General features: G+C 51.5%; 1 protein-coding gene across 1 annotated transcript in view; it reads right to left on the reverse strand.

Moving 5' to 3' along the window:
- Positions 1 to 246: 246 nt before the first annotated feature.
- Positions 247 to 11,523, reverse strand: part of LOC111524692 (dynein heavy chain domain-containing protein 1) — a 43,869-nt gene continuing 32,592 nt past the window's right edge. Inside the window, exons 19-33 of the mRNA XM_023189947.1 lie at positions 8,945 to 9,094; positions 8,509 to 8,691; positions 7,948 to 8,379; positions 7,268 to 7,739; positions 6,106 to 6,399; positions 5,704 to 5,856; positions 5,320 to 5,498; positions 4,225 to 5,190; positions 3,844 to 4,030; positions 3,510 to 3,632; positions 3,220 to 3,421; positions 2,169 to 2,260; positions 1,873 to 2,022; positions 847 to 1,652; positions 247 to 633 (exon numbers count right to left, since the gene is read on the reverse strand). Coding sequence (XP_023045715.1) covers positions 283 to 633; positions 847 to 1,652; positions 1,873 to 2,022; positions 2,169 to 2,260; positions 3,220 to 3,421; positions 3,510 to 3,632; positions 3,844 to 4,030; positions 4,225 to 5,190; positions 5,320 to 5,498; positions 5,704 to 5,856; positions 6,106 to 6,399; positions 7,268 to 7,739; positions 7,948 to 8,379; positions 8,509 to 8,691; positions 8,945 to 9,094 — 4,740 coding nt within the window. The 3' untranslated portion in view covers positions 247 to 282. The remainder of the gene's footprint in view (positions 634 to 846; positions 1,653 to 1,872; positions 2,023 to 2,168; positions 2,261 to 3,219; positions 3,422 to 3,509; positions 3,633 to 3,843; positions 4,031 to 4,224; positions 5,191 to 5,319; positions 5,499 to 5,703; positions 5,857 to 6,105; positions 6,400 to 7,267; positions 7,740 to 7,947; positions 8,380 to 8,508; positions 8,692 to 8,944; positions 9,095 to 11,523) is intronic.

Genomic DNA, 11,523 nt, shown 5'->3' on the forward strand with positions numbered 1-11,523 from the left:
TTGACTTTCAGATCTTATTAAGAAATACATTTCTAAGGCTATTGCTGCTATAGCCTTATAGTCTTATTAAGAAATTCATTTTGTAGAGAAATGAAAATTAAAAAAAAAAAAAGAAATACATTTTGTAAGACTATTACTGCTATAGGAACCACTATAGATAGTGATTCCTCCAATGGATCTGGGCAAAGTACATTGAAAACCTTCTGGAAAGGATTGCTGCTCTACCCCCATATCTCAGAAATCTTTCATGGAATCACTACAACTTTATTTTGGTAGATGGGCTCAAGACAGGGGTGGGCTGCACACGTGGACCCTCCGTTGGACACAGGTGTTGGGGGTGAGCTTGGTGGGTAGGGGCAGATGCATCACAATGTTCCTGCTCTGCAGCTTAGTGTTGCCAAGGGGCCCTCCCATGTACACAGGACAGGAGTACACAGTCAGGTCGGCTGGGGGTGGCAGGTCGCTGGTGCCTGGGGCCTGTGTGCTGATGCTGACTGGAGGCAGAGGACTGGGTTGGCTGGAAGGGCTGTCTTGCAAGGCTCCAGCTATGGGGTCCCACTCCGCATGTAGGACCTGTAGCCCGATCAGCAGCAGCCCTCTCTCTGGAACCGTGGGGTTTGGACCATTCTCCACCTGGGGGCGTCAGAAGCTGGTCAGGCAAGGCTAGGAAGCTGGGAGGTGGCAGGTGGGGAGTGGGGGTTGGGGGTTGGGACGTCGTGGTAGAGCGAGATCAGAGAAGCTAGCAGGGTTACCGAGGGGCAAGATCACCAAGCAGGGGTAACTGCGAGGTGTAATTAGAGACTTTGAGGGGACTGGAACCGCGAACGAGGGGTGGCGCGAAGATACCCTGAGGTGCAGAGGGTTGCTGTTCATCTCCAGACGTTTATACGGGAGCGGACTGGAGACCGCGCCTCGGCTACTAGGGAAATTCGAGCTGGGCACATTCTGGTCCAGGGCAGCTTCCCCACGCAATGCCAGCAGCAGGCGGCGCGGGTGGCGAAAGGCTGACAGGTGGAAGACGCGCTCTGGTACATCACTGTTTGCGTCCGCGCCCATGCCCAAGTAGCGAACCAACAGCTGCCCACGGCGCGACAACTGTCGCAGCCAGTGCCAGGGCGGCTGCGGACCGGCCAGCGCATGAGGTCGCCAAGGCAAGGGTAGGCGGCCAGTCCAGAGAGCGTGGGCCACCGCAGCACAGCGGCGGGAGGGGCATGGGGGTGCGCCCTTCAGCTGCTGCAACAGGCAATCAAGGTCGCGTTGTAACGTGCCCACCAACCGGCTCAGTTCCAGAACCTCTGTCTCTAAGACGCCCTCCAGGGGCCGCCGCGCATTCGGCCCCAGCACTGACCTCGGGGCGCCAGACTCGTCTTGGCGAACCAGGTTGGTCAGCAGATCCTGCAGTGACTCCAGCCTCCGGTTGACTTGCACTAGGCGTTGCCGCAGTCGCCTTTCCGCGAGCTGGGCGCCTCCTCGAGTCTCAGGAACCCATATGGGTGAACTCCGCTGCAGCGCACTCAAGAGAACCCGACTCTGGCGTCGCAACAGCCAGGCCTGGGGGCCCTCACTGAGTCCGCAGAGCCGGGGTTCAGGTGGTGAGGGCAGTAGGTGCATCTGGGCCTTGCACTCTGCCATTGCATCCAGCTCCCTTAGCTCTTGGGGATAGAGGTGACCGGTGAGGGACAAGATGGACTCTCCCCACCCTAGACTCCAGAGAGTAAGCCTTCCTCTGATCCTTTACTGCCATCACCCCCCATAACAGTATGAATATTACCCCCATATACCTTTATTGAGACTGCTGTCCACATTTCTGTGGTGGGTAGCATTGCACTGTACTATTCCTTCCCCCAAAACAGATAACTGAGTGAAGCTTACCTGGGAGGGGCATGAGCATGGCCAGCAAAGACTGGGGTGTGTGTGGCTGGACCCAGTTCCTGCTACTGGGGCTCAGGCAGGCTTGCGTGAGGCTAAACAGGGCCTCCCTGTCCTCAGTGTCCCCCAGAGGACCCCCGTAGAAAACTGAAGCTGAAGATGAGGTTAGAGCCTTTCAGTTCCAGTACCTTCAGTTTCCACCACTCCCAAAACCAAAGCTGTGAATTATATCCCACCGCCACCCTCTTCCAGGCTTTCCTGGGGGCTGATGACTCCAAGGGGGATAGGAAGGGTCTTACCAGCCAGCTCTTGCATGGCAGCACGGGGATTGCTAAGACTTGCCCACAGCTGGTCTTGGGTCTGAAGAACCTGGGTTAGGGTCACTTGACTCCTAGAGAAGGGGAGCGGAAAGCAGGGTTTCACATATCATCTGTATGCTGAGGACTGTCAAGTCTTCTCTTGAGTTCAAACCTCTCTCCTGAGCTTCAGGCCCATGAGGGTTCACTAGTTATTGCTGCTTGGCACGCCAAATACAACTTGCTTTCAACTGAAATCATCATTTCCCCCCATAAAACCTGTTCCACCTCCTATTTCAGTGAGAGGTACCACCAGCCACCCAATTATCTAAAACAAAAATCTGAGAGTCATCCTTGACTCCTCCTTCCTCCTCACCCCATATTTATTCTCTATCCCTTCCATGGCTACCACCCTACCACCCATACCACAATCTCCTCCCTGGAGACTTCCAGAGTCTCCTAAAGCTGCTCTGCTTGTCCCCAGTCCTGCCTCCTCTGGTCCATTCTCCACATTGCATCCAGAGTGATCTTTCCAACACACAAAAAGGATATTGTTTCTTCTTCTACTGGGACTACAGGTGCCCGCCACCATGCCTGGCTAAGTTTTTGTATTTTTAGTACAGATGGGGTTTCACCATGTTAGCCAGGATGGTCTCGATCTCCTGACCTCGTGATCTGCCCACCTCGGCCTCCCAAAGTGCTGGGATTACAGGTGTGAACCACCATGCCTGGCCTACCTTGCCCTAGTCTTAAAGGCCCTTTATAATGAGCCTTACTTCTCCCTCCTCAACATCCAGCATGTCCATGTCAACCACACTCAAGTCTCCTCCCTTCTGCTGAATTTAGGTCCCTCTGCTCAGAAAGGTCCATCTCTACCTGATTTGCCCCTGCTTTTAAGATTCAATTCAAAGTAAAATCTCAAAGTCTTTGGAGAAGCCTTCCTTGACTTCCCCTTGCCCTTGCTCTTTGGCGCTTCGAAGGATGAATTAGTTTTACTCATCCCAGCATACGGAAGATACTCAATGTTTGTTGAGTGATTGACTGAGCAGCTCACCAACGCCCCCTGTGTGCCTGCAGCCTTGTTCCATAGAGCTGCCGGTGTAGCAGCAGGCCATGGAGGAGAAGCAGAGGTAGTGCCTGGGTGGGGGGTTGCATGTAGAGTCCTTGCTGGGCTAGCTCCACACTGTCAATCAAAACATGGCCCAGCTCCAGGGACTGGTTCCAGAAAACAGGCATGGAGTGCTGAGTCAGTACAGCTGGGGAGGAAGGAGAGTGCTGAGTCAGCACAGCACAGTTGCCCTCCCACTTCCAATTTGAGAGCCTGTAGGGGGTTAAGCTCCTCACCTGGCAAAGAAGCACTAGACTCTGCAGGCACAATAAGCCAAAGACGAAAATCTCTGTGAACAGTGGCTACATTCCTGCTTTCAGGTTGGCCTAAAAGCTGTTCTGATTCCAGGTCTGCAACCACTAGAGTCAGACAAGGGTCTGAGATCAGTCCTTGGATAAAGGGTCAGGCAGAAGTCTAGGGATCAGACTTGAGGCTAGGGGTGTCAGGAGTCAGCTACAAGGCCAAGTGGACAGGTTTGGTGCTAGTTCACTGGCCATGAGTCCTGAGATTTCGAGCTAAGGCCCAAGTGTAGGATAGGATCCTGGCAGCCAATCTAGGCAATAAACTCACCTTTGGCTCTGCCTAACAGTTCCAGCAAGAGCTGTAGCAGCTCTTTCGGCCAATGGGGCATCAGATGACAGTTGTCCAGCACCAGCCAGTGCCCCTCACACATAGCCTGGGATAGAGTGCTGACCACAACTGAGACTGGGTCCCAGACTTCAGAGCCCAGGGCTATCACCTTCAGATGCTTCTGCCCCTGGGGACCAAAAAAGAGATGGCGGCATGACTCAAAGTGATCCTAGGGTGACCCGAGGGACCCAAACTAATGCTACCATTATCCCAAAAGTCCCTAAGTACTACAGAAAGATCCATGAAAATGCTTGGAGGGGGTCCCCACCCCCCAGCCTACAGGAACCTGGTCACTCCGTGACCAAAAGATTAGGTTCAAACCTGCTGATACTTGGCAGCCAGATTCTGGATGACAGTCAGAGGATGCAGAGTGGCTGTGGGGTGGCCGGGCAGTGGCAACAAGATCAGCATGGGCTGAGTAGCCCGACTATGTTTAAAGGGCATGGTGGGAGCGCCCATGTTTTCATCCAGGGGCCGACCCAGGAGGCTGGTGGTGAAGTCTGCCAGGGCACCTGCCAGGCACTCAGGTCGCAGAACGCGCCACAGGATCAGCTTCTGGAGGAGGCTAAGTGGCTCAGGCCCAGGCCCAGGTGCAGGACCCAGCACTGTGGATGACAGCGACAGGTAAGCCTGCCAAGCATTGGAGTGGCCTGCCAGGGAGGCACACAGGCCAACAAATGGGGGCAGCAGCTCTAACATCTCACATTCATGCCAGGCTTTTGGCCCAAGCCAGGCCGGTCGAGCCACACCTGAGACTGGCTTGCTGTGGACTGTGCTGGGAGAGGCTGCTAGTCCAGGCCAGAGTGCCAGTCTTTCCAGCTCTGATGCTTTCCCTGTCACTTGCAGCAGAGCCAAAGCACCCAATGCACCCACCAACGGTACCTGGGTAAGGCCCAGTGCTGTCACAGTGCTGCCCAGCAGCTGGCGGGTCAGGTGTGCTCTCAGTTGCAGTAGATGACTGGCCAGGTCCTCCCCGTGATTAATCTCACGTGGCTTCATGCTATCCAGAGCCTGCTTGGTGACTGCCAGCCACTTCTCTGGGCTCATACGGAAAAGTGGCAGCAGGTTCTGCAGTTGGCTTAGGGCCTTTACCATGGCTATTCCATGCCTAACCACAGGCCGATAGGGTGCCCATGATACCATTTCCTGTCGTTTCTGCCCTTCTAGCTCTTCACAATGGGCACGCAGCTGGCATAGCTTTCCTTGGGCCCTCACCATGTTCCGCAGAAACTTGGCTGGCTTCTGACGCTTTGGATTCTGGAACAGCAGCATCGTCAGTAGCCGCTCCTGCATATACTCATTTGTTGGATGGATCTGGCCCTTTCCCACAGTCCCCAAACATCTACATTCATCTCCACCCCCTTACCCAGGTCCATCCAATACTCATCTCAACCCACAGACTGAGCCCCTAAGCACCTCAGCAGCCTCCACAGCCTTGCAGGTATCTAGGGCTCTGATCTTTAGGTCCTGCCAGCGGGTCTCGAGCTCAGGACACTCTCTGCACAAGATTTCATGCAGCATCTGTTCTTCCAGTATCTCCATGTTCAGGCCCAGATCCAGCACATTCAGCCCCTTTAGCAGTTCACAACCTAGCACTTGGGGTAACATGGGAGATGCTTAACCTCTTCCCCTTGGCAGAGCCAGGGGGTAGAGTAGACAGAGAGTATGGCTCCCTGCTATAGACCTGAGCCTGCTCTTGGCCAGGTTGTGTGAAGCCCTCTTAGGGCTGGTGCTGAGGGTCTAGTGTGTCCACACAACTGTGCGGACAATTTGCCGCAAAAGGTGTGCTCTAGGCCTCACCTTTTTCCATAGCACAGAGGGAGAGGGTGGTGCTGAGATACAGACAGAAGCCAGGCTGCACCTGGGGTGGACTCAGCTGCTCCCGCTGCAGAAGCCATTGCAGTTCTTGGCACCCTAGACCCAGCTCCACGTTGGTCAGTAGCACAGGCAGGCCTGTGAGAGGGAGGCAAAGGAACCCTACCCATGATGCCAGTGCCCATGATCCCCATTCCCCATCCACGAGGTCTGGCTCCGACCAGCTTCCCTGTGGCTGATAGGAGGGTTTCCACAAGACGCTTCAATATAGTTAGTGCCCGAGATGAAGGATGGGAACTGAGGTTAGACTGAGGTGTGGGAGGCCTGTGGGGTCACAGAATGGGGCGAGTCAAAAGGGGTCCAGGGTGGGTGGGGACCAATTCTCACCACAAGCAGCTGCCTCCTGGAGCTGAGAACCTAGCTCCGGGTCAGCACCTGAAAGAACACTAAGGTAGGGAAGAGACGGAAGCTGAGTCTCATAGGCTGGCTTTGACCCCTGGCTCTCTGTCTTCTCCTCTTTCTCTTCATTTTCCTCTTGCTCTTTCTCCTGCTCATTTTTTCTTTCCTCTGCCTTCTGCTCTTTTGTCTGGTCCTTAGCCTCATTACTCTCTTCACTATCATCATCTTCCTCTTTCATGTCCATTTTACTCTCTGTGTTTTGATTTCTCATGAGGCCTTTCCCTGGGGCAGAAAGATTCAGAGGAGCTCTTCTTAGGGGAGGAATTCACTCAAGGGCTCCATTTCATGAGGGAAGGTCTGCGGGAAGACATCTTAGGAAAGTTGCTTAAGCTTTCTATGACTCAATTTTCTTATCTGCAAAACGAGGTTGATATTAGTGGCGACCTCACAAGGTTACTGTGAAGATTAAATTAAATTATACATAGAAAACACTTAGAAGTGCACATAGTAAGCACTCAATAAATGTTGGCTCTCAAAATTATTACTCTAAAATTCCAGGGAGGGATCCTACTCATCCTCTATCTTCCCACAGCCTCTCTTCTGTATTTTCTATGCCTTTTCTTCTGCCTCTTGTAAGGGCATCTGTGGGGTTTAGGGCCCATCCAGATAAGAATCAGGGTGATCTCATTCAAAGTCCTTAACTTAATTACTCTGAAAGAACCCCTTTCCAAATAAGGTCACATTTTTCTCACAAACTCAATCCCCAGCCTCTTCTTCTGGGAAATAAATACTCTATTCCTTCTCCTAGAAAATGTTCCTTCCAATACTCCACCCAGAAGGGTCCCCGATCCAAACAGAGCCAATAGAAATATTACCCAGGATTTCTGAGCACTGGATACATTTGGGTAGTGCTGAGTAGACCAGGGAAGTGGAAGATCATGGACCAATCAGTCATATAGATTCAGAATCATTGTAATAAAGAGAAAAAATAAATGTGACCAAATTGATTCCTGTAGTATAGGCTGGTGCAATCTGGGACATCCTGATCACAAAAATGCAGTGTCCTCATTATGAAGGGGAAGACCACAAGAGGCTGAGTGATGGGCAGTTCAGATACTCCGGAAGCATTGCATTTGTTATGTCTGCTTACCTCTACCCTCAGTGGGGGCTGGTGCCAACCATCTATTCTCTGCCAGAGGTAGCGGGTCCAACCAGATGAGGGCCTGGTTGCTGGGGTCAAGCAGCAAAGGCCAACGGCAACTACTGTAGTGGGTGGGGCTTCGCAGAAGCAAGCCTGCCAGGTGGGCTGACTTTGCCTGTGGCTTCAGGTTTCTGTCCCACTGGTACTGTTCAGATGCAGAGCTCAGCAAAGACAGAATACTGAAGGGAGAGTGTGTAGCCAGCAGGGGGTTCTTTGGTGGTATGCTGACAGATTTTTGCTTCTGCTTCAGTGCCTGTGCCACATCATCTGGGCCCAGGGCCTCCTGAAAGCCCCTACACAGAGCTAACCACTTGTCCAGTAGCTCTTGGCGCCGCAGTGGTGGGAAGGGACCCAGGTAGATGATGGCAGCTGAGCATAGGAGGGCATCTCCGAACACAGTCATGCAGCGTCCCTTCAGCTTCTGGAGTGGACGGGAAGACCAGAGGCTGTGTAGGCCAGTGAGGAGGGTGCAGGGAGAGATATGGCAGAGGGAGGGCAAGGTGGGGTGTGGAGGAAAACATGGCAAGGAGTGCAGAGAGGGACAGAGGGAGGCAGTGAGGGCACAGGGAGGAGCGGGGGAGTGGCATAAAAGGAACTTTGGGGGAGATGTCTGGGAGATGGATGGTTACCTGGAGCTGTATAGTCCAGGCATGCATAGGCATGAGCAGTGCAGCCTCCATGGGCCATTTGTGATACTGCCCACGCTGTGCTTGATTGAGGGTCTTTGCCACACAGTTGTGGGAAGCTTGGGCATCCTCCACCATCTTAGCCAGGGCCAAATTATTCTCCAGGGTCTCCTGGGCCTGAAACTGGTAGTAGCCCAGGCGGGCCTGCTCCCGAATGAGTGTTGCCTCCACTTGCTGCAGCAGCAGGCCCGTGGGCAGTCCCCGGCAATGTGCCAGCCCATAGTGCAGAACAGCCCAGAGCCAGGCTGCCAGGCTGGCTGCAGGTCGGCTCACTGCCCGCAGGGCTGCATCGCTCATACCAGGAGCTTTCAGAATTAGATGTAACTTTATCAGCTCTGAGTCTGTTATCTTCTCCTTGGGGAAGAACACCAGCTCCTGGAAGGATGTATGTTAAAGGGATGGGGAAGACACAGATGCTCTGGACCTTGACCCAACAGTTTAGCCTTGCCAAGTCTCCCTTTTATGCCTCCCCTATCCTCCTTCATTGTGCTCCACCCTTCCTACCTGATAAAAATCCTCAGTGCATAACAGCTGTTTGGCACTGGCCCAGCCTGTTTCACGGTGGAACAAGTCACACATTGCATCAGTCACCCGGACCACAGATTCTGGTGGTGCTCGATAGCTCCGTATCTCCTCGAAGTCAGCCACCTGCAGCTGGCTCAGAGGCTCCAGAAATGCCTTGCTCATCTAAATAAGGAGAGATACCTTCTAAAGTGAGCTCCTGAGATGTTCTGTTCTTCCTTCAAGGTGTTTCTAGGGGGATCATCTCCTCCTTGGAGTCCCCATGAGAGGTCACTCCCCAAGCCATCCTATTACCTTTGTCCCCTCCCCCCAGAAGACTCCATGATGAGTCACTCCATCCTCTCCTCTTGGTATCCTTAGAGGGATTGCCCTCTTTCAGGAGAGGAGCAGTGCAGGGCAGGCGGCAGGAAGAGCCCACCTGCTCCAGGAAAGCCTCTTGCTGAACCTGCAGGGCATCCCGCTGCTTGGCCAGGTTCTCAATGAGGTTCTCTTGATGCCTACACTCTTCCAGCTGCTGCTTGTATAGGAGCTTGCTTTGTTCTAGCTGCTGCTGAAACATGCTGCGGCTCTGCAAAGAGATATCCAGGCCCTGCAGTTCCAGATCCTGAGCCATGTGGGAACACCCCAGAAGACCCTATGATCCCGGGACTCTAGCATACTCCTCACTTGAAAGACTGACCACGTTGAACTCCAAGTAGGCCACAGAGAGAGGCTGAGCTCTGGGTCTGTCACTTATTAGTCCGTGAGTTACATATCTAGTAATGCAGCCCCAAATGTGTGGTTGCTTTTTCTGCAGCCGCTTCACCCAAAGAGACTATGTGTGTAACAGTTACGTTACATTACTCTTTTTTTTTTTTTTTTTATTATACTTTAAGTTCTAGGGTACATGTGCATAACGTGCAGGTTTGTTACGTATGTATATATGTGCCATGTTGGTGTGCTGCACCCATCAACTCGTCAGCACCCATCAATTCATCATTTATATCAGGTATAACTCCCCAGTGCAATCCCTCCCCCCTCCCCCCTCCCCATGATAGGCCCCAGTGTGTGATGTTCCCCTTCCCGAGTCCAAGTGAGCTCATTGTTCAGTTCCCACCTATGAGTGAGAACATGCGGTGTTTGGTTTTCTGTTCTTGTGATAGTTTGCTAAGAATGATGGTTTCCAGCTGCATTCATGTCCCTACAAAGGACGCAAACTCATCCTTTTTTATGGCTGCATACTCTATATTTTCGTTGACCCATTAGCAGCAGTTATCACAGAAGACAGTTCCCTAACTCTTGAGGCATCCCCCTCTGCTGGAGTTCGTGATACTGTGTTCTCCTTGGGCTTTCTCTAACTTCTCTGGCTGCTCTTTTTCATTCTCTTCCTCTGTGAGCTTAACTATTCCTCATCAATTTTTTCAGGGCTTCCTTTCTCTTCTTACTCTACACTTATAAATGCCTTCTCTAATCTAATGGCTTTGATTCCTACTTATGTTCCAACTGCCAAATCTCTCTCTCCAGCTAGGTTCCCTCCCAGCCCCATACCACATATTCATCTGCCTAGTGGAAATCTCTTGGGTGTCTCACAGGCCTCTCAGATCCCACATGTCCCCACATGAATGTATTTGGTTATGCCTCCTCAGCTCTCCTGCAATCTGACTCCTCTCCTGTGTATTCTTTTTCTCAGAGAATGGTGGCAAGATACACTCAAGTTTCCCAAGGAACAAACTGAGTTGTTACACTTGTCTCCATCTCCTGTATCCCCCAAATCCAGCCCATCTTTGAGGCCCTTCAATTCTACCTCCTAAATGCCTCTCGTATACACTGCCCTTCCCAACGTTGGTCACTCACACTCAGGCCCTCTCACTCCTCACCTTCTGCACTGGCCTCCTAACTAGTCTCTCAGTTTTTATTCTTACTCCCCTCCTTTTATCCCCCCACTGCAGCCTGGCTAGTTTACTAAAAGCTGAATCATTGTCATTAACACTTGCCATTTCTACATTTGATTGACAATACCCCCATGACCAGACCCCTACTCATCATTCCAATCTCATCTCTTTTCTCTCTCCTAGCACGCTACTTTCCAGCCATTCCTGACTTTCAGTTCCTCCAACGTGGCACATGCTCTTTTGCCTCTAGGCCTTTCACATGCTGTTACATCAACCTGGCCCCTTTCAAACACAGATCAAATCTGACCTAAGTTTCAGTAATCAACTTTCATTTACTTTATTCCTTTGTTTACATAGTTAGGGAATGTTTTTGAGTTCCTACCATGTTATATACATGCTCCGTGCTGCATAGCAGGGCACTCTGCTTTCTCTAGAAAGTTTTTCTTGATATTTTAGAGCACTCTGAACTTACTCCGTTATAACATGGTTTTGTCATTGCCTGGATGAGTATATCTTCTGCTAAACTATAAGCACCATGAAGGTAAGGATAGTGCCCTATCTCTTCTTATTAGGAAGCAACCTAACCTATTTTTTTTTTTTTGGAGACGGGGTCTCACTATGTCACCCAAGCTGGAGTGCAGTGGTGCAATCATGTCTCACTGCAGCTTCAACCTCCCAGGCTCAGGTGATCCTCCCACCTCAGATTCCTGAGTACCTGGAACTACAGATAGGTGCTACCATGCCTGAATACTTTTTTGTAGAGACAGGGTGTTGCCAAGTTGCCCAGGCTGGTCTTGAACTCCTGAGTTCAAGTGATCCATTGGCCTTGGCCTTCCAAAGTGCTGGGATTACAGGCGTGAGCCACTGTGCCTGGCCTAACCTAATATTAACAGTAACTAACGTTTATTGAGCTCTTACTATGTGCCAGCACATTTAAATACTATACATGTAAGATCTTGCTTAATCTTCATTACAACCTTACAAGGTTAGGGAAGTCTCCCCAACCTTTCTGGATCTTTGTTTTCTCATCTGTAAAGGGAGAAAAGAATAGCTACCTCAGAAAGGTGTGGCAAGGATTCTATCTATCTATCTATCTATCTATCTATCTATCTATCTATCTATCTAT

The sequence above is a fragment of the Piliocolobus tephrosceles genome, chromosome 13, assembly GCF_002776525.5.
Source record: "Piliocolobus tephrosceles isolate RC106 chromosome 13, ASM277652v3, whole genome shotgun sequence".
Classification (NCBI taxonomy): domain Eukaryota; kingdom Metazoa; phylum Chordata; class Mammalia; order Primates; family Cercopithecidae; genus Piliocolobus; species Piliocolobus tephrosceles.